Source organism: Gopherus flavomarginatus, chromosome 7, assembly GCF_025201925.1.
Source record: "Gopherus flavomarginatus isolate rGopFla2 chromosome 7, rGopFla2.mat.asm, whole genome shotgun sequence".
NCBI classification, from domain to species: Eukaryota; Metazoa; Chordata; order Testudines; family Testudinidae; genus Gopherus; species Gopherus flavomarginatus.
This window is the reverse complement of record NC_066623.1, coordinates 49649862-49668340: the sequence shown is the minus strand read 5'-3', so window position 1 is coordinate 49668340 and position 18479 is coordinate 49649862. Positions and strand designations below refer to the sequence as shown.

The window sequence follows — 18479 nt, the reverse complement described above, 5'->3', positions numbered from 1 at the left end:
AGCCCTAAGCCTGATCTCAGCTGGAGCCCATACCTGCTGCCCCACAGGGTGAGGACAGTGGATGATTAGCTCCCACTGTGGCCGCAATGCCCCCGTCTCTGCTCCACCAGTCCAGCTCTAGAGCCCCTGGTGAAGAATCTGGGCCAGCCTGGGGGCCTGACACCAAATGTGCTGCTTCTTGGCTCCCAAGGGCCAAATGTCCAGAAGGACTCATGGAGCAGCAGGCTCGGGGCAGGAATGGGGGGGAGCCCCTGACTTTAGGAAGGAGCGTGGGACAAAAAGCAATAGGACACTAGGGGCAGGAGAGGAGATGCACCTTGATTCCCCCCATCCTCCTCTGTCCAGCAGCGCCTCCACTCCAACCCCCAGCCCCGAGCCGCGCCCCGCCCAGCGCGCCCCAGCGCAGCAGTTCCGCTCGCCTGCCTCCCCGCCCTTGCCCCTGTGCCAGGGTTCCCGCGAGCCGGGAGCACAGCTGGGGGGCGGGGCTTCACGGGCGGGGCCGCAGGGTGACCCTGCAGGCGCGGGCCGCACCAAGCAGCAGAGCAACTCGAGCAGCAGTCAGCGCACAGCCCAGCCCGCGCGGAGCTACCACCATGCCTAAGTGCCCCCGTTGCCAGAAGGAGGTCTACTTCGGTAAGGGCGCCGCCCCTAGCTCCTGGCACTCAGCTCCTTGCTGGGACTGCCAGGCACCCTGCCCCTGCCCCACCTTCCCCAAGGGATGCCTGGCACCCAGCTCCCTGCTGGGTCTGCCAGGCTCCCTGCCTGTTCCTGCCCCACCTTCTCCATGGGGTGCCTGGCACCCAACTCCCTGCTGGGGCTTCCAGGCACCCTCCCTGCCCCTGCACCATCTTCCCCAAGAGGTGCCCAACACCCAACTCCCTGCTGGGGCTGCCAGGCACCCTGCCTGTCCCTGCTCCATCTTGCCCAAGGGGTGCCCAGCACCCAGCTCCCTGCTGGGGCTGCCAGGGACTCTGTGGCTGCCTGCCCTATGGGGTGCCCTGCCTGCTGCAGCCCCTTTCTGTATGGGCTCCCTAGCACCAGAGCTCTGCAGGGGTGGCTAGAGACCTTGCCCAACCCTCTGCTTCTACACCCAGCTTCCTAGCCCCCTGCAGGGGTACAGCCCACCTGCCTGACCCTGAATACAGCTTCTAAATGGGGTGCCCTGCCTCCTTCCCCCCCTTCCCCCCCTTGTCTATACAGGCTCCCTGGCACCCAGCCCCCCACTGAGGCACAGCCCAGCGCCCTGGCAGCAGCACAGGTGGGTGGGGCAGGGGCAGCCATTCCCTGGGCTGGGACTCAGGCTGTGCTGGCTACATGCTGCTGCTACAGCCAGGGCTGGCTCTAGGTTTTTTGCCATCTCAAGCAAAAAAATTTTTGGCTGCCCCCAGCCCAGCCCTGGGATCTTCCCCCCCCGCCCCCGCCACCAGTGCTCTCCCCCACCCACACTCCCTGCCACCTCAGCCCTGGGCTCTCTTTTCCCACCCCCCACACCCCCTGCTGCCCAGCTCTGGGATCTTCTGCCCCCCCCCCCCCACCATACCCGCACCCACTGTCACCACAGCCCTGGGCTCCCCCCACCAGTGCTGATTCTGCCCACTCCCCCCTCGCCTCCAGTAGGTCCGGTGCTGGCAGGGTCAGGTAAGCAGCGGGACTCCTGGGCTGCACCCCAGCCCAGGGTCCTTTCAGCCAGGGCTCCCACCTCCAGGATCGGCCGGGACCTGGGAGGGCAGAGATGGGGGACCGCCCCAGCAGGGGCTGAGATGCCGGGGCAGGATAGCTCCAGAGAGAGCGGAGCCTCAGAGAGTGGGACGCAGGCCCCACACGGCAGCGCCCCTCCCTCTGTGGTCCTGCTGCTACTGCTTCTGGCCACCCTGCTGCAGTTCCTGGGTAACTTGGGCTGCTTCGCCAAGCCCCGGCTGCGGTGCTGGGGAGCAGCCACCCTGCAGCACCTGCAGGTGGCTCCGTGTGCCCCGTGGGGTGGCCCCCAGCCTGAGTGTCCCCTGCTTGGAGCCTGCCCAGCCCAGCCACAAGGTGCGGCACTGCTCCCCACGGCGTGAGCCTCAGCAGCTCCAGGGAGCCCTTGCGCACCACGCGCCACTGCTAGAGCCAGCTCTAGGCTTTTGCTGCTTCAATTGGGGGAAGAAAAAAAAATGGCTGGAATGCCCTGAAAATGTGCTGCCCCAGGCACGTGCTTGGTTTGCTGGTGCCTAGAGCCGGCTCTGGCTACAGTTGGTGTTTAGTTTGTGCCCTGCACTACTGTCATCACTGTCCTCTGCCCAGCCATGTGGGAGGAGATCTGTGTTCTGGGACAAACAGTCTGAGAACTCCCCGGTTTCTGTGAGAAGGGCTCAAAATCCCCTCCACCCCCATCTGCCTGCACAGCTTGGGGGTCCCGTGCAGCCTGGAAGGAGCTGGGTTTGCAGGGCTCCAGCAGACCGGCATTAGTGCTGGTCCTTGCGGGTTGAGCTGGGATGTGTAGGCTGCACAGATTCCTGTTAACATCAAGGGCAAGCTCTGCCCCCTCTCCCCTTGTGCAGGGCCTGTTAGCGGGCAGGGCTGAGGAAAGCTGACTGGCACGGAGGCTGTGCAGAGCCATGGCAGGAGGAGGAGTCCGAACAGGGTTCCTCTCCCTGGGCCTCCCTGAAGCCTTAGGAAGATGCTCTGATTTATGGATCTCTTGCATGCCTCCCAGCTATGAGTAAGGAAACTTGAACAGCAGCAAACTACTGCAGACAGCTGTCTGCTTTACAAGCAAGGAAGTGCTCTCAAAACCTAACAAGTTCTTTTATTATCATTAATAAAAAAGTTCTTTGTAATTAACCCCCCGCACCCCCCCCAATAGCCCATGCCCCTTAGGCCTTCAGATCCCTAGTAATGTCTAGAGGAACTGGCAGTCCATTTGTATAAACCAGTGGTTTTCCACCTATTTACCAGTGTAGGCTGCATATGCAGCCACTATGTGTTATATGGGCCACACCCACCCATTATGTTTACTACCTGTATGGCCCTGAGGATGTTACATGGATCACAGCTGTGTGCTCATTGGGCTGCAAGCCAGACACAGGTTGAGAACCACTAGTACAATCCATAGTCCTAGAAAACCAAAGATTTCCTTGTTAAGTAATGAGAAATAACAAAGCGCATAAGATGAGGAGAGTTTCCATTGTAGTTTTTAAACTGTTTTATTGTAGTGCTTTTATACTGTCCCATTGGATTCTGAGTCCACAGGCTGATACAGTTTTTGAAGTCTGTTGAGAGATAATATCCAAAGCCAGTGAAAATACTATGTTCTCTCATAGCTGCCCATCATCAAGGAAGTCTCCTGTTCCCTTCTACACAGTGAAAAAACATCTTCAGAATCCAAGAACCACACAGTGTTCTATAAAATGAGTGAAACCGTATCAATTTCTGTATACAAGAGGTCCTGCCATTTCTCTGTCCAGCTGCACATTTTAGCTGAACAGTTGAACAGGTACATTATTATTAGGTGAGGGCTGTTTGTTGTTGAGGTTTGGTAGAGAAATATAAAATACATTCTTGCCATATGTCTTGCAAGTCCAGCCATCCATATAATAGCAAATGTAAACATGTAACAGTTGGGAAATTGTGTCTAGGACACAACATTGTAATTTGGGGGTGAAAGAAGAAGATCTGGAGAAAACAGTAGGAAGGAAAGAGTGTAGAAAATAAAGAGGAGTTTGTGTGGTCTGAGTGGTTAGGTATGCTGACCTCTAAAAGGAAGGGCTGGGGGATGGGCTATATTTTAGTATTAGACACTGAATCTGTTTTTGATTCTGAGATGTTTCCATCTAAGCTGTATCCATTGTGTATCTTCTGTCTAATGTCTAAAGAGGATTCTTCTGGCAGTAGCTAGTACTGTCGGTGGCCATTTGGTTCCAGAGGCAAAAATGTCAAACAACTAATACTCTGTTTTTAGATCTTTTATATCAGGGGCTCAATTCATCAGTCCCTGTGCTTTGTGTGGTCATTTACACCAGTTCAAGGTGAGCACAGAGCCCTACCAAGTAAATCTGGGTGAATTTTTTTCAGCTGACAGGAAATTCCCTGAAAAATGCACTGAAACTATTTGTGACTTCAGGTCAAATTCAGCAAATAGTTTTGGCTGAAAAAACCTTGAAAACAAATTTTGGAATTGTCTGTACAGTTCATTTTGCAAACTTGGATATTTTGTTTTGAATCATCATCTTCAAAACCATTCATTTGACCCAAACACAGTTTTAGGAGCTTTTTTGTTTGTGAGAAACCAAAACAGAAATCCGTTTCAGTTAGATATACAGTGAATTTTTCAATTTGGCCAGCAGACCAAAAACCTCAATTATTCGCTCTGCTCCTAAGGATGAACGATGATGGTTTGCACAACTTGCCAGTCATGAAGGGTGACCATGAATCAGAGGCCAGGTCTTTCAGAAGTCACCAAACGTACATATGAGAACTTGCAACAATACGTTGTGTATGCAAATAGCCACCTCTGAAAAACTGCTCTGGGAGATCCTTCTGCAACTTAGAATCATAGAAGATTAGGGTTGGAAGAGACCTCATGAGGTCATCTAGTCCAACCCCCTGCTCAAAGCTGGACCAACATCAACTAAATCATCCCAGCCAGGGCTTTGTCAAACCTGACCATAAAAACCTCTAAGGAAGGAGATTCCACCACCTCCCTAGGTAACCCATTCCAGTGCTTCACCACCCTCCTAGTGAAATAGTGTTTCCTAATATCCAACCTAGACCTCCCCCACTGCAACTTACGCCCTCTTTGTTTTCTTCTGTGCTGAAACATCTTGTAAGTCGTTGTACCAAGGCCCTTTCCTCTCAGGATGTCTGCCCCACTGAACAGAATAGGTTAACATGGAGCCTCAGTGCTTTGATTGTCTCCAAGCCATTTGATGGGCACTGAAGCAAATCACTAGAGACATGGTTCAGAGGTGCTGGCTTACCGCCATGTTACACTTCCCTCCAAGCTAATATTTTGGTCCTTTGTTCCGACAGCGCCATTCTAAGCTTCATCATAGATGTTTGCGTAAGGTGGACAGACTGGATGGGCAGGGAGTGAGCCACCCAGAGACTCTGGACACTCCAGTCCAGAGTTCAACACAGGATCAGTTAAAGTGGTTCCTAAAAACTTTACAAGGCAAATTAGTTTGATTCTAAACAGCAGATTCTGCCTTTAATCACAGTCACAACTACCTGGGGATAACAGAGGGCACCATGTAATCATGAATGTCTTATTGTAATAAGGCTACAGTGCAGAGGAGACATGTATCTGCAAGGCGTGCTTTTCTTAAAACTATCACTATATGCCTTGAACAGACTTTGGGCCTGATCTGACTTCCGCTAACTCCCCTGGGAGTTGGATCCAGCCCCTAGTAAGGAGCAGATGGATGGCCACACCCTGATTTGGAAGGAATTTCCAAAAAGCCGCAGATTTCTGAACTGACTTAGAGTACTTAGTTGGGTTACATGATCCCACTTCCTGCCATGGGTGTATTTCAAGAGGTTTGGGTAGCTAGTTTCAGCAATAACCTTTGCTGCAATCATTTAACTCCATCTACTAAAACCACATACAGAAATTCCCCAATCTCTTGGTTCCCCATGTCCCTGGCATAAAAACTCTGATGTGTTTTGCTGAGAGCTAGATGTGGATGCTGGCCCTAAACTACTTTTATTTTTGAAATATATTGAATAAATCTGTAAGCCATGGACTGGGAACATATTGGTTTTTTTTTCTTTCTTTCTCTCTCTTATATTTCTGATCGGCTCGTGGGGTATGTTGTACTTTTCTGTCTACTGTGCCAGAAAAATAATAATCAGGGAATGGCTCAGAACACAAGAATTCCAGAGTTTGTACATTCCAGTTCTCTGTGATGGAGACTTAACTGTTTCTCAGTTTTCCCATCCATTCATATTTGCCTGTCATTTAAGATAGTGCCTACACTAGAGAAATTTAGTAAAGAAGCCTGACTTGGGGTTAGCACTGGCTGGAGGCCAGGTATAGACAAGATTCTGATAGCTGAATCCATTTTTATGAACATTTTAGTTACTTACTTTCAATAGATTCAACCAAAAGGGAGTGAAAATCAGTCCTGGTGGCAAGAACCTTGTCTACACTATTGGTGCTAACACCCATTCCAATAAAGTGGTGGTAGCACCAGTGAGAATTTTTTGTAAGTTTCCTCAATGTAAACAAGGCTTAAACCTCCCCTTAAAGTACAGTTCTACTTGGAATGGTGACTAAAAGTGGCATTTTGAAGTTTCACGTCTATGGCAGCTCGTTTACTCCAGGTAATGTTTGCTAAGCTTACTAGTAAAAAATGGTTTTAATAGAACTGTCAGCACCTGAAACCCCCGAGGCTAAAGACAGGTTGGTATTGTTCTGGTTTGCACATCTCTAGGCATAAACACTATATACCCTCAATCTATCATTATAATTCAGTTGATCAACTCAGAAGAGAATCCAGCTGTCATTTGCACAGCTGGTCTAGCCCTGCAGGGCTAACAGGAGTGAAAGATATTGTGCAGTGAAGTAAGCAGATGTGTCTTTGTAAGTGCAATGGGTCTGTTGAGCAAGGAAGTGCTATTTTTATGAAGTTAGTCACATGACCTCAGCTGTAGAAGACCGAGTTTAATGCAAAGGCCAAGGAGAGTCCAGAATCAGTTGTAAGCTCTTATTTCTAAGATCATAGCAGTAACACTGGTCTAGTATAAGCAGTCTTGGAATAAAAAGAAAAATACAGCATCTCTCAGCTAAGAGTCCCAATAATGGAGGTCAGGTGTGGCTGGTATATGGAGTCTTTTGCTCAGATTTAGCTGCCACTCAACTACATTTCACTTACACCATCTAGTTCTTCACTCCAAGCTGGAACCTGAAGGGCCTGGCTGTTAATTCAATGAGCTACTTCAATGGTACTTGATGGGATTTCAGGTGATATGTTTGACAGATTATAAAGGGGAGAGAGAGCAGGATCATAGGAGTGCAGCGAAGACTGATTGCCATAGTGGTCATGGAATGGTATTTACAGATCACTTCATCAGCACTAAATCATTACCTGCATGAGGAGATTGCAACACCAGAGTCTGGAAGCTCACCTAGTGCGAAGTCCCAGTCACTGGGAATATAGTGCCTAAGCAGTGATAAGCTTCTCTAAACATTCCTCCAATAGGGGTGAAAGGTGCCCAAGTGACACTCCTGGAGTCTGAATTCCTTCCAGAAACCCTGGAATAAAAAGAAAGGCTCAGCATCTCTTTCAGATGTAGAACAGGCATGGCAGAGGGCTTGTCTACATCACAAAGTTGCAGCGCTGGTGAAGGGGTTACAGCGCTGCAACTTAGGAGGTGTACACATCTGCAGGGCACCACCAGCGCTGCAACTCCCTGTTTGCAGCGCTGGCCGTACTCCCGTTTTGTCTCGGGTGTAGAGGATCCAGCGCTGGTGATCCAGCGCTGGTAATCAAGTGTAGACACTTACCAGCGCTTTTCTTGACCTCCGTGGAATAAGCAGGTATCCCAGCATACCTGAGGAAGCCTCTGGTAATCAAGCTGGTCTCCTTCCCCGGTTTGCTCTCGCGTTCCCCGAACCCGGAGCAAGCAAGTCTCCTTCCCTGCGGTTTGCAGGGTGGTTCGGGGAACACGAGAGCAAACCGCGGCGAAGCTGGTCTCCTTCCCCGGTTTGCTCTCGCGTTCCCCGAACCCCCGAGCAAGCAGGTCTCCTTCCCTGCGGTTTGCAGGGTGGTTCGGGGAACGCGAGAGCAAACCGCGGCGAAGCTGGTCTCCTTTCCCGGTTTGCTCTCGCGTTCCCCGAACCCCCGAGCAAGCAGGTCTCCTTCCCTGCGGTTTGCAGGGGGGTTCGGGGAACGCGAGAGCAAACCGCGGCGAAGCTGGTCTCCTTTCCCGGTTTGCTCTCGCGTTCCCCGAACCCCCCTTGAAGCCGCCCAACAGCGCTGCAGTGTGGCCACATCTAACACCACTTGCAGCGCTGGTTGCTGTAAGTGTGGCCACTCTGCAGCGCTGGCCCTATACAGCTGTACTAATACAGCTGTAACAACCAGCGCTGCAAAATTGTAGATGTAGACATACCCAGAGATTGCTGCCCCCCACCCCGTCATACCTCACTCCTGACCTTCAGAGGTGGCCCTCCTCTGTGTTATAATATAAATAAAAGTTGCGTTCCCCCCGCCCCTTAGCCCTATTAAATGTAACAGCGCAATTATCCTTCCAGAGAACTTTTTAAATCAACCTATAGAATTCCATAGCAGCGTGCGCCTCCTGAGGCAGGGTGGCTCTCTGACTGGAGTGACCTGCGTTAAGTCTTTGCTCTGCCACAGGCTTCCCGTGTAAGCTTAGGGAAGTCACTTCACTTCTCTGTGCCTCAGTTCCCCTCTGTGCAACGGGGGTGATAGTGCAGCTCGGTCTCACCGGCGTGTTGTGAGGATAAATGCAGTAAAGATTGAGGTGCTCAGATTCTCTGGTAGTGGGGGCCACGTTACTATCTAAGAGGGATCCAAGGGGTTGCTGTAAAAAGCCTTATGGAAATTTGTCAGGTTCTGAAGCCTTTTAGAACAACTTCTAAAGAACTGTGTTTAATTTCAGTGTAACCCTGTCAGTTTCCTCCCCGTTGAATTCTATAAGGCTTTTTCATAAAGGGGATTTGGGCTCATGCCCCCTTCCCCAGATAGTCCCTGGTGCTATTTCACGCCATGATGTTGGCGTCTGTGATGTGGGGCCTGCCTGCTAGGAGCATTTTGAGATCCCCTCTCTAGTGATCACTTCTCTCCTGGAGTTAATGGTCACACCCAAGTCACGGGCTCCCTGCCCACCCAGAAAGAGTTGTAATGCCAAAGCCCTAGCAGACCAATACTCCTCACCCAGCACTCTGCTGCAGCAGCCAAGCATGGAGTGGTGAGGTATTGGTTCATAGGAAGAAATTTTGTCCCCGAGCTCAGGCCCCTGCCTTTTTCAGGCATGGAAAATCCACTTGAAGGTCCTGGCACTGAAAGGGTTCCTATGGAAAGCTCAGCGTTATCACTTAATACACATCCGTGAGTGCAGCTGCTAATAGAAAGAACACACTAGCCTCTTTAGCAAATTACATCCTTTGTACTGTAGTTAAAGTCCATCCTGTGTTCTTTTCTTCTTAATATAAACCTGTTCCGGACCTGGGGAGTAACCTCATTGTTCCTTTTGTAGCTGCCTCGGGGGCTATCTTCAGTTGCCTAAACCCAGGCCAGTCTCCAAGCACACTACTGTTTGCTGTGGCTTTTAGTGAGAAATGTGTCCCCAACACCCTGGCAGCAGGAGGTTCCCTGTATTTGTGGGTTGGAAAAATGATGTTTTGCAATACTTTGCTTCCCAGTGTTGGTCCAGGTGTGTCTTCCCCCATGATTGTCAGACAGGTTTTCACATGTGCCAAAAGGGAGTTACCATGGAATTTAAGGGATTATTGTAACCGGTGTTAATTGAGGTCACTGGTTTTCAAGTTCAGATGCCAACTTGTGCAGAAGAATTTTTACTAGACTAGAAGAGGGCAGTCATTGCTGGGTGAGGGTTGGCTGTACTCTGGTGTTCCCTAAACTTGACTCTGTTGCCATTTTCCTTCTTCAAGTCTCCCCGTCTGAACAAGTTTTAATGTGAATAGTAATGAATCTGTGTCAAATGGAGATGCATAGGCCCTTCCAGAAAGGAACGGGGAGGTAAAGATGCAGCAGGCGCTTCAGAGCTCATATCTTCCGACTGGCAATAATTTGCCTAGAATCAGACACCCGAGCCTATGTGAAAAATGCTTGTGCAAGCCATGCTTTTGTGTGTGCAAAGCAAGTACTACGCATGCTATTACCTGTTTTTCTGCCCGCACATGCACGCGCATGGGCTGCATGGATTTTTATTTATTTTGCAAGTGCAGTGTAGGTGTCTGAATTTGGAAACTGTCAGTCCCCCTTCAGGACAAGCAAGTGTCAAACAGTGAGTGAGCCCCACTGAAAGCTGGAATGAGAGATGCCCCAGTAGTTTTTTGATTTACTCATTGGGAACACCAGGCATTTTTCCAAGTGTAGAACTCTTACAGCGACCACACTGTTCGGGTCCAGGACAAACAACAGGACAGATGCACGTAGAGTGCAAAAGTCCACAGAGTTCATTGAAGCAGCTCCCCACCTCTGCCATGGCATTCTCCCTCTGTGACAGTCTCCTTACACCTCTCTGGCCTGTCTCAGCCCACACAGGCAGCCCCAGAGTCCTTATGTAGTAAAGCAAAGAAGTGGTGCCATGAAGAAGATGAACTCAGTCGTCTTGTGCCAGCCATACCATCCTCCGGAGGGCTCCAGCAGTCTCTGCAGAGAGGCTGGGCTGGGCGCAGAGGGGCTGGGCTGGGCACAAAGGGCTGTTCTCCTGGGCTGGCCAGCCAGCTCCTGAGCTGTTCTCATCCCTTGTTAAAAGCCTCTCTGATACCTGACAGTGAGTTTAGGTGTAGCGGGGTGGGGCTGAGGGCCCACAGCAGCTTGCCAAACCTTGCTTGCTCGGTGTTGGGTGCATATGCCTCATCACAGTCTCCTGAATGGTACTCTTTTGTTTCCGCACTCTGACAGCTGAGAAGGTTACCTCCCTGGGGAAAGACTGGCACCGACCATGCTTGAAGTGTGAGAAATGCAACAAGACCCTGACTTCAGGCGGCCATGCTGAGGTAAGGGGTGAGGTAGCCGGCCACCAGCTCTGTGTCACTGTAACTCTTAGCTGCATCTTCCAGGGTGTAGGACAGATATGTCAAGAAACTTTAATCAGCTGCTTCTTTATACCCCTCACCTGTGGGTGGCAGCATAGTGCACGCTGCCATTGCAAAGTTGATCCCCAGGTACTCCACAGCACAAGGGGCCTATATTTCACAGCCCCATCTCCAAAATTCTGCAGCAGCATGACTTTATCCCCGCACCATGCAGTACCCTTGTTCCCATCCCCTTCACTCTCATAGAATCATAGATTATTAGGGTTGGAAGGGACCTCAAGAGATCATCTAGTCCAACCCCCTGCTCAAAGCAGGACCAATCCCCAAATGGCTCCCTCAAGGACTGAACTCACAATGCTGGGTTTAGCAGGCCAATGCTCAAACCGCTGAGCTATCTCTCCTGCCAGGCTCACTGAGGTACAAATTGTTGTTGGGTATTTCGGAGGGTGGGGTTCTTACTGTACTCTCCAGCCAGCCTGGCTCTGTTCCCCTGGCCTCTGTTCCTGCAGTCTGTCTGGCTCAGACCCTCCTTCACCCCTGGAAGCAGGGAGCTTATAGTGAGCTTCAGCAGCTCATTGCCCTGGGTCTGGACTGCTGGGGGATCTCCAGGCTACCTGGCTAACCAGCCTACATTTCTGGCTTCTCCCTGCTCATTGGCTGCAAGCTGGACTCCTAGTGCAATGGTGGGGTGCGCAAGAGGATCCTTTGGGAGTGCAGGGGAGGGCTGCGCAGCAGGAGGAGCACACCCTTTTTTTTTTTTTTTTTTTTTTTTGCTTCATCAGTTCGAGCAGGAGTCCGAGCGATTTATTTTTGCTTTGGCAAAAATGGTAGAGCTGGCGCAACGAGATGTGTGCTCAAAATTGTTTTACTGATGGGGGTGTGTGATTAAAAAAGTTTGGAGACCACTGTCCTAATGTGTGCGCTGTGCACAGCAAAGTCATCTCCTGATTGTGGGGAAATTTGAAGAGCAAAAGGGGGGTTGCACCTGACCAGAGGAGGTCTGGTCGCAGCAAAACAGCTAATGCCAGGGCAAGAGGGCTGCATTTCATGGCATCCTGGGGCCAATGGCAAGCTCCACTGCTGCAGAATCACAGAGTGCATGAGGCTCTGCCTGAGACGAGCAGGGAGTTCACAGCTATTGGAGCTATTGGTTCAAGTGCTATGTAGATGCAGGCATCCATCGCTGCATCAGTTACTCAGGTCTCAGACTTGGGGGCCAGAAATTGAATTTTAAAAGACGGAAGCTGAGATTCTGCAGCATGGGGTGAGTTCTTTGGTTGATTCTATGGAATATGGGACTACCTGGGGGCCCTGCCTCGAAGTAGCAAGAACTCTGCATTAGCCAGCTCCAAGCTGGGGGCTTGCTGTGTGTGTGGGCAGGCTGGTTTATCAGCACCAGGCTGGCCTGGTGAGTGGGGTGCCATAATAATTGAACTAACCTGACAGGACGGAGACAGTGGGCCAGTCCAGGTCACCTGCAGGGGGGGATTTGCTGAGTTGGAGGAATCTTGTATGGAACTGAAGAATTCCCCATTGCATGTAACAGGGCAGAGAGTCACTAGGATTGTGGGCTAGGTGCTGCAGGGTGCCCTAGCCTTATCCAGAGACCTATGTCCAGAGCAGGTCTCAGGTGAGGAGGAACGTGAGGACCTTAGGCAAGGCTCTCATTTGGCTCTCCTGGCACGTGGATGTTTCTTTAGTTTAGCAAAGCTGTAGTGAGGTCAGGACTCTACTCGGGGTGAGTGGCAGAACAATGGCAGGGCCCAGTACTGGAAGAGCAGGCAGTAGGGGAGGTCACTGACACAGCTGGGACAAGAGAGCAGGGCCCAGGAATTGTTAATCTAGCTCCATACTCACAGTGTTAAGAGTGGGCCCAGTGACTGAGCAGTGCCTGTTCTGATGCCCAGTTCCTGGGCCCTGCTCGTCTGACTCCCCTGAGTAATGTGGCACTGAGGAGTCTCTTCTCTCTCTGCAGCATGATGGGAAGCCCTATTGCAACCAGCCGTGCTACTCTGCCTTGTTTGGACCCAAAGGTAAGTTTCTCCATGCTTGGGGCTTTCACCTCTCCCTGGCTGGATATTGGGTGCCGGCACCGGTGGTGTCTGTCTCCTGGGATTCTTGCCCAGAAGCATGATCACATGTTCCAGCACACAGATCCATGCACATACACCCCTGCCTCCATCCACAGCCAATCCTGCCTGAACTCCCAGCTCCCAAGCCCCCCATGCACTTCCCACAGCCACTCCCTCTTAGCCTCTTGTCCCCTCGTCTTCCCCCATATGTCCCTAAACTCAGGGGCAAACCGCTAGAGCCATGTGCACACCCCTAAATACACCTACACCCATTACACTTTACATTGTCCTCCCCTTCACAATCTCCGCTCATATGGCTGTCAGCACACATCTTCCTGCGTGCAGTCACCCTTCGATGTCCGCTCATGCCTCCTTCCCCTTTCTCCAGGGGCCAGGCAACTTTCCCTTGACTGCTTTGTGGGCACTGCCTCAAACTTGAATTGTGGCCTTTGGAGCAGAAGCTCTGTCTCCGGTCACGTTGGCTGGAGAGGTGCTCCTCTGGATCTGCGCTGTTTCTCTCTGGGTAGGATGTTCAAAAGGTCTCAGCGCTGGCCCAGCTCCGAAGTCAATGGGAGTTTTGCTTTTTACTTTGGCAGGAGCAGAGTTAGGTCAATGCTGTGGCCTGGCCTACACCTATAATTTAGGTCAATCTAGCTTTTTGCCCGGACCACTGTAGTTAGGTCAGCCTAACCCATGATGTAAGGTGGCTAGGTCGACAGAGGGATTCTCCCATTGACCTAGCTCCCTCCAATCAGAGAGGTGGATTGCCTGCGTCGACAGAAAGCCCCCTTCTGTCATAGTAGGAAGTATCTACACTGCAGTGCTCCAGCAGCACAGCTGTAGCGCTGTAACTGTCGCTATAGTGTAGACGTACCCTGAGTGTTTGGAAGAAATCTCACCCTCCCTGTCTTCAGATTCTTTGGTCACAGTTTTGTCCTCTGTTGCACAGGTGTGACTCTCCCCGGAGCTGGTAGGCGTTGTACCAGTGTGAGTAACGGCACAAATGGGCCTGCTCATCTGGACATGGCACGAGTTGACTTAAGTGCTTTGCAATATTTCACTGTAGTGAGGTAGTCTAGTGTGAAGGTGTATTCACGCTTTCACAGGCCAGCCATGCTGCCCGACCCAGCCGTGTAGTCACAGATTGAAGAGTGTGAAAACTCTCAGGCCCGTGCAATTTGCCAGAACCTCTTAGAGGCTTTGAAGAGGGGAGAATGCTGAAGAGAAGGAATCTCAAAACTTGTGGGGCTCCAGACACTGTGACTCAGCAAGCTTTAGAAAGTTTTGAGTTACAGGTCTGAATTCTCCCCTCCCTGCTGCTGCCCCCCAATACCCCACGCCCCCTAGCTCTTTGGTTTCAGGTTCAATACACACTCCTTTGGAATGTGATTTGCTGAATGCAATTGTTGATGTGGTGCCAATGCTAGAGGCTGTGGAATTCCACTTGAATTTCTGCCCCGCCATCCATTCTGTGGCTGCTGGGGTGTAACGTGAAGTGTCATCTACATGCCATTCCAAGTCAGCAGGATATTGGCTTAAGCCTGTACAGTAGCTAGTGGTTTATGCTGGACAATGGGTCAGCAAGACCCCTGGCTGAGCTATGCAGCTGTTGCTTGTCAGCATGTGGGTTTGCCGGGAACGTGGAATCGTTCTCTTTATCTCTAGAAGCTACAAGGGTAAAATGCCAGGCTGCGCCAGGCCATTGGGTGGGAGAACTAGAGTCAAGCGTGACTGTAGCCTGCCCCCTCCTGCCACTAGGTGAAGGGTTTCTCCAGCAGCATCCTCAGTCTCCGGAGGATGGAACCCACTTGTATCCCCCCGAGGCACCTCAGCGGGCTCAGAGGAGCTGCTGTCCTGCTGTCAGGGCAGGGCTAGCACGGCAGTAGCTGGAATCCTGATGATGCCAGTTCAGATTCCTTAATTCCTGAGTATGCAACCTGGGTAGGATTGTGGCAGGGAAGGGGAGCACTGAGGGTGCACGTACACAGGAATCAGACACCCATGGCTGGCCTTTGCCACCTGAAATTAAACAGGCTAAGGGTCTGTTTAATTGCAGTGTAGACATTCTGGCTTGGGCTGCAGCCTGAGCTCTGGGACAGCAGAGAGAAGGGCAGAGTGGCACACTGCTCCACATGGCTGGTTTGGAGGGTAAATTGAAAGATAACCCACATGGTGACCACATTCCTCCCACATGCAACAGGGGTTTCCTCTCCTCAGTCCCCGGGTCCCAAGTCCCTTCCCTAGAGGGAAGCCATCACCCAGTAACCCCATAACAGAGGCATGTTCCCCACCAGGGATAAGCAGCTGCCTCCTAGGCTGGTAGCCCCACACTTACCCTGCTCTGTCCTAGCCCTTCCCCTGGGCCTGGTTTTCAATGCTTGGCACTCACAGCTGGAGCCAGCTTTCCAGGAGGACTCCACACCCTTTGTGCCACTTGGCCTCTTTAGGCATCACCCTCGATTCTTCCTGCTGCTCTTGTTTTGGGGTGCTACCACCACAGCCCTGCAGGGGGCAGGGTGGAGCTGCACCTCAGGGAGGCAGTGTCTCTGCCAGGACTGCTCCTAGCACACCTTGCGCCAGCCAATTGGCTGCCCTTGAATGGCTCCCTCTCCTGGTCTGCAGGCCTGCGGGGAAGGGGCAGGCAGGTCATTCCCCAGTGTCCTTTTCGGCAGCGACTCCCTGAGAGGGGAGCAGGAGCAAGCTCTGGGGATGCTGTTGTGAGCAGCCCCACAAGGCTGGGTAACGTGTGCTCACACTCCAGTCCCTTTCACAGCCATGCAGGGGCTGAGTGCTGTCTGGGCTGTTGAGGCAGGGACTGTGTGGCTATAGGGCTGAGCTCCTTTCCCCTTGTGATTCTCCTGCTCTTGGAGCCAATCCCCTGCTCTTTGGAGCCAATCCCCTGGAGGGAAAAGCTGCTTGCTGCTCCTTGCACATAGTCCCCCTGTAATGCTGTGTGGGCTGGGTCTAATCAGCACTTGTAGGGCTGGAGTTCTAACAGACCATGACAGGACTCGGGCTACCTGCAGGGGGGCTGTTCACTTCCAGCATTCTGTAGGGAGGGGCCTTACACTATGCACTGTTTTTATATAGACATGTAGGACTGGATGGGACCTTGAGAGGTCTCCTAGTCCAGTCCCTGCAATTTGAACATGAATTTGCTGCTGCTAAAAATGAGACTGAAATCCCCTGTGTCTGCAGAGGATGGGCATGGCAGGAGCAGCTCCAGTGCTGGCTTTCCCGGGGCCTGCCTCCCATCAGTGTGCTCCTGCTGAGACAGGAGATCAGCCCACAGCACATGTGCTCCTTGCTCGCCCTTTCCACTGAGGCTGACAACTCTGCGCCAGCTAGCTAGTGCTCCTCCATTTGTGACCTGTACTCCTGTGCCACTGAGTAACTAGGACCCCTTGTCCCACTTCACACAGGCTGCTGCCCAGCTCTCAGCTCTGAGTGCACTGGGTCACTGCTGGTCGTGGGCCACGTTGAGATAGTGACCCAGCTATTAAAGCCTCTGACTCTTGTTCCAGCTCCCTTGTACTCCAGTTAGTGTTTCCCTCTCTATCTGAAGGGAAGTTGGGCCCCAGTGTGCCAGTGGTTTCCATTTGAAATGCTGTATTGTAGATGGCTCTGTCCCAGTCCCCTCTAAAGCCATGGGTGGGCTGGCAGAGGTGTTTCCTAGGCCTTTGGCTCATGGCCCTGGGAATATTCAGGCTGTGGTCATTGTTCTCCCCCCAGCTTGGATGTTGTGTTTGGTCTCTGTACTCTGTGGCAGTTGCAGGGCACCAGTAGACGTGTCTCTCACTGCGCTTGCTCTTATTTGTATTGCCACAGTGCCTTGGAGCCCTGTCATGGACCAGGGCCCCGCTGCACTGCACAAAAACAGCAGCCCCTGCCCCAAAGAGCTGCCAATCAGTGTAAGAGAAGAACGAGAGACGGCTACAGACGGTCTGGAAGAATATGGGTCAGCAGGAGAGGCAGTGGTCTCACTAGCCCAAGGGCTCTCCCAGCCATGGCACTGGTTCCTGCTCCCTGCTTCTGATGCCTCAGGTGGTAATGATCCCATTCTGGTTCTCTTGCAGGATTTGGCCGGGGCGGTACCGAGAGTCACACATTCAAATAAACCTCAGGTAAAGGCTTCTCTTAATGGTCATGTTGCATTGTGCCAGCCCTAGCATCCTAGGCCCTGTCTCCTAGAGCATAGCTGGATTCCCATTGCATCCCTGGGGCTGGCATCCTTCCTCCAGCTCGTGTGATTCAGAACCTGTCCCCACAGGAAAGTAGCTAGAGTCACGTGCCTTCTCTCAGCCTTGGTACGCCAGAGCTAGCATACCCAAGAGCAGAGCCAGATTTACACTTTGTTCTACGTCCGAGATCCCCAGTCATGCTCTGGCCAGCTTTGAATGCTGCCCCTTATGCCCTGGCACCTCTGTTCAATTGCAGCCCACTGATCAGCGTGTGTTATGTGTTCCACTTGGTGCCTGATTCCTAGAGGACATGAGTCTGTGACAGTCCCTAGCTAGAGAGACTGGCTCTCTAACTCACACCTTAACTCTGGCTGTCCCTAGATCATCCCTGGAGCCAAAGATGGGGGCTGTCACAGGCAGTGCTTTGTTTCCTGGGTATCCATCGAAGAGCTGTGTCCATTCATCACTGAGCCCCCTATGCAAGCGCTATGCTGCCGCCCTGTTGTCTGACCTTTCACCTGCATTTCCTTTTCCTCCATCTGTAGGGCTGGATGGAGAGTATTCCCGGTGGAGCCTGGGGACAGCACAAGCACCATGACAAATGCATTTTTAATTCACTATGTAATTAATTAGCACATTAAAAGTAATAAATTACCTAGAGGAATTTAGCTGGCTGTGACAGGAGAGTCTCTGCTCTGTATCTATCAGGATGTGGCGTGGGGGATGGGGGGAGTTGGCCAATATCAGTGAAAGCCTTGTGGGGAAAAAAGAAGGTTCCAGATCCCCTTCCAGCCAAACATGTAGCCCTGCTTTCAAACCCAACCTCTAGCGGCAGGATTCTGCAGATGTATTTGCAGCTACTAATAAAGCCAGAATGAAAACCGCTTCCTCGCTGTAGTAGTGTGTTCTGCTGACTGAGGGTCTCCAGGGATCGGATAACGAAGCGCTCGTGATCTTTAAAGGACCTCAGCAGTCTTTGGACAAAGCTCCTATGGGACTTGGAGCTTTGTGCTGCTGTGGCCTGCTGGGCCAGCTGAGGTCTTGATCTCCTCCAGGAAGTCACTGCACATTCTTACCCGAGGGCCAATAGCCATGTCACTTTCATCCGGGCAGCACGGAATCGGAGCTTCTTGCCCTCTACCAAGCTGCTGCCTTGGTCAGGGGCTGGGAGAGCAGAGACATGGCATTGGCTGAGTCTGAAGAAAGTCAATCCCAGAGCCAAGCATGATCAGCATCCAGCTGGCGCTAGAGCTGGCAGCCTCACTATTCCTCCCATAGCCTCAACACCCAGTGAAACACAGGCCTGCAGTGTCTCACGTGACAGCCCTTGGGGTAGAGAAGCAGCCCCCCAGTAGCTCCCTGTGGAGTCTCAAGCACAACCCCACTCCCTCCTGCCAGGGCCCACCGCACAGCAAATGAAACCTCATGGTCTGTAGTAGAGGCTGCTGACAGGGCCAGTTCGAGAGTCTTACTGCTGACAGGGGCAAAGGGGTGGCT

The 18479-nt window shown here is 52.0% G+C and overlaps 1 protein-coding gene across 1 annotated transcript; it reads left to right on the top strand.

Annotated features, from left to right (window-relative positions):
- Positions 1-515: 515 nt before the first annotated feature.
- On the top strand, positions 516-17867 carry CRIP1 (cysteine rich protein 1). Its single transcript, XM_050963447.1, has 5 exons — positions 516-633; positions 10596-10690; positions 12705-12762; positions 16878-16925; positions 17528-17867. The coding sequence occupies exons 1-4, from the start codon at positions 594-596 to the stop codon at positions 16916-16918; spliced, it is 234 nt and encodes a 77-aa protein (XP_050819404.1). The 5' UTR covers positions 516-593; the 3' UTR covers positions 16919-16925; positions 17528-17867.
- The last annotated feature ends 612 nt before the right edge of the window (positions 17868-18479 follow it).

Coding starts and splice junctions, on each gene's coding strand:
- CRIP1 (XM_050963447.1), top strand. CDS start 594: ATGCCTAAGTGCCCCCGTTGCCAGAAGGAGGTCTACTTCG. Junction 634..10,595: donor CCAGAAGGAGGTCTACTTCG/GTAAGGGCGCCG, acceptor GCACTCTGACAG/CTGAGAAGGTTACCTCCCTG. Junction 12,763..16,877: donor TGCCTTGTTTGGACCCAAAG/GTAAGTTTCTCC, acceptor GTTCTCTTGCAG/GATTTGGCCGGGGCGGTACC.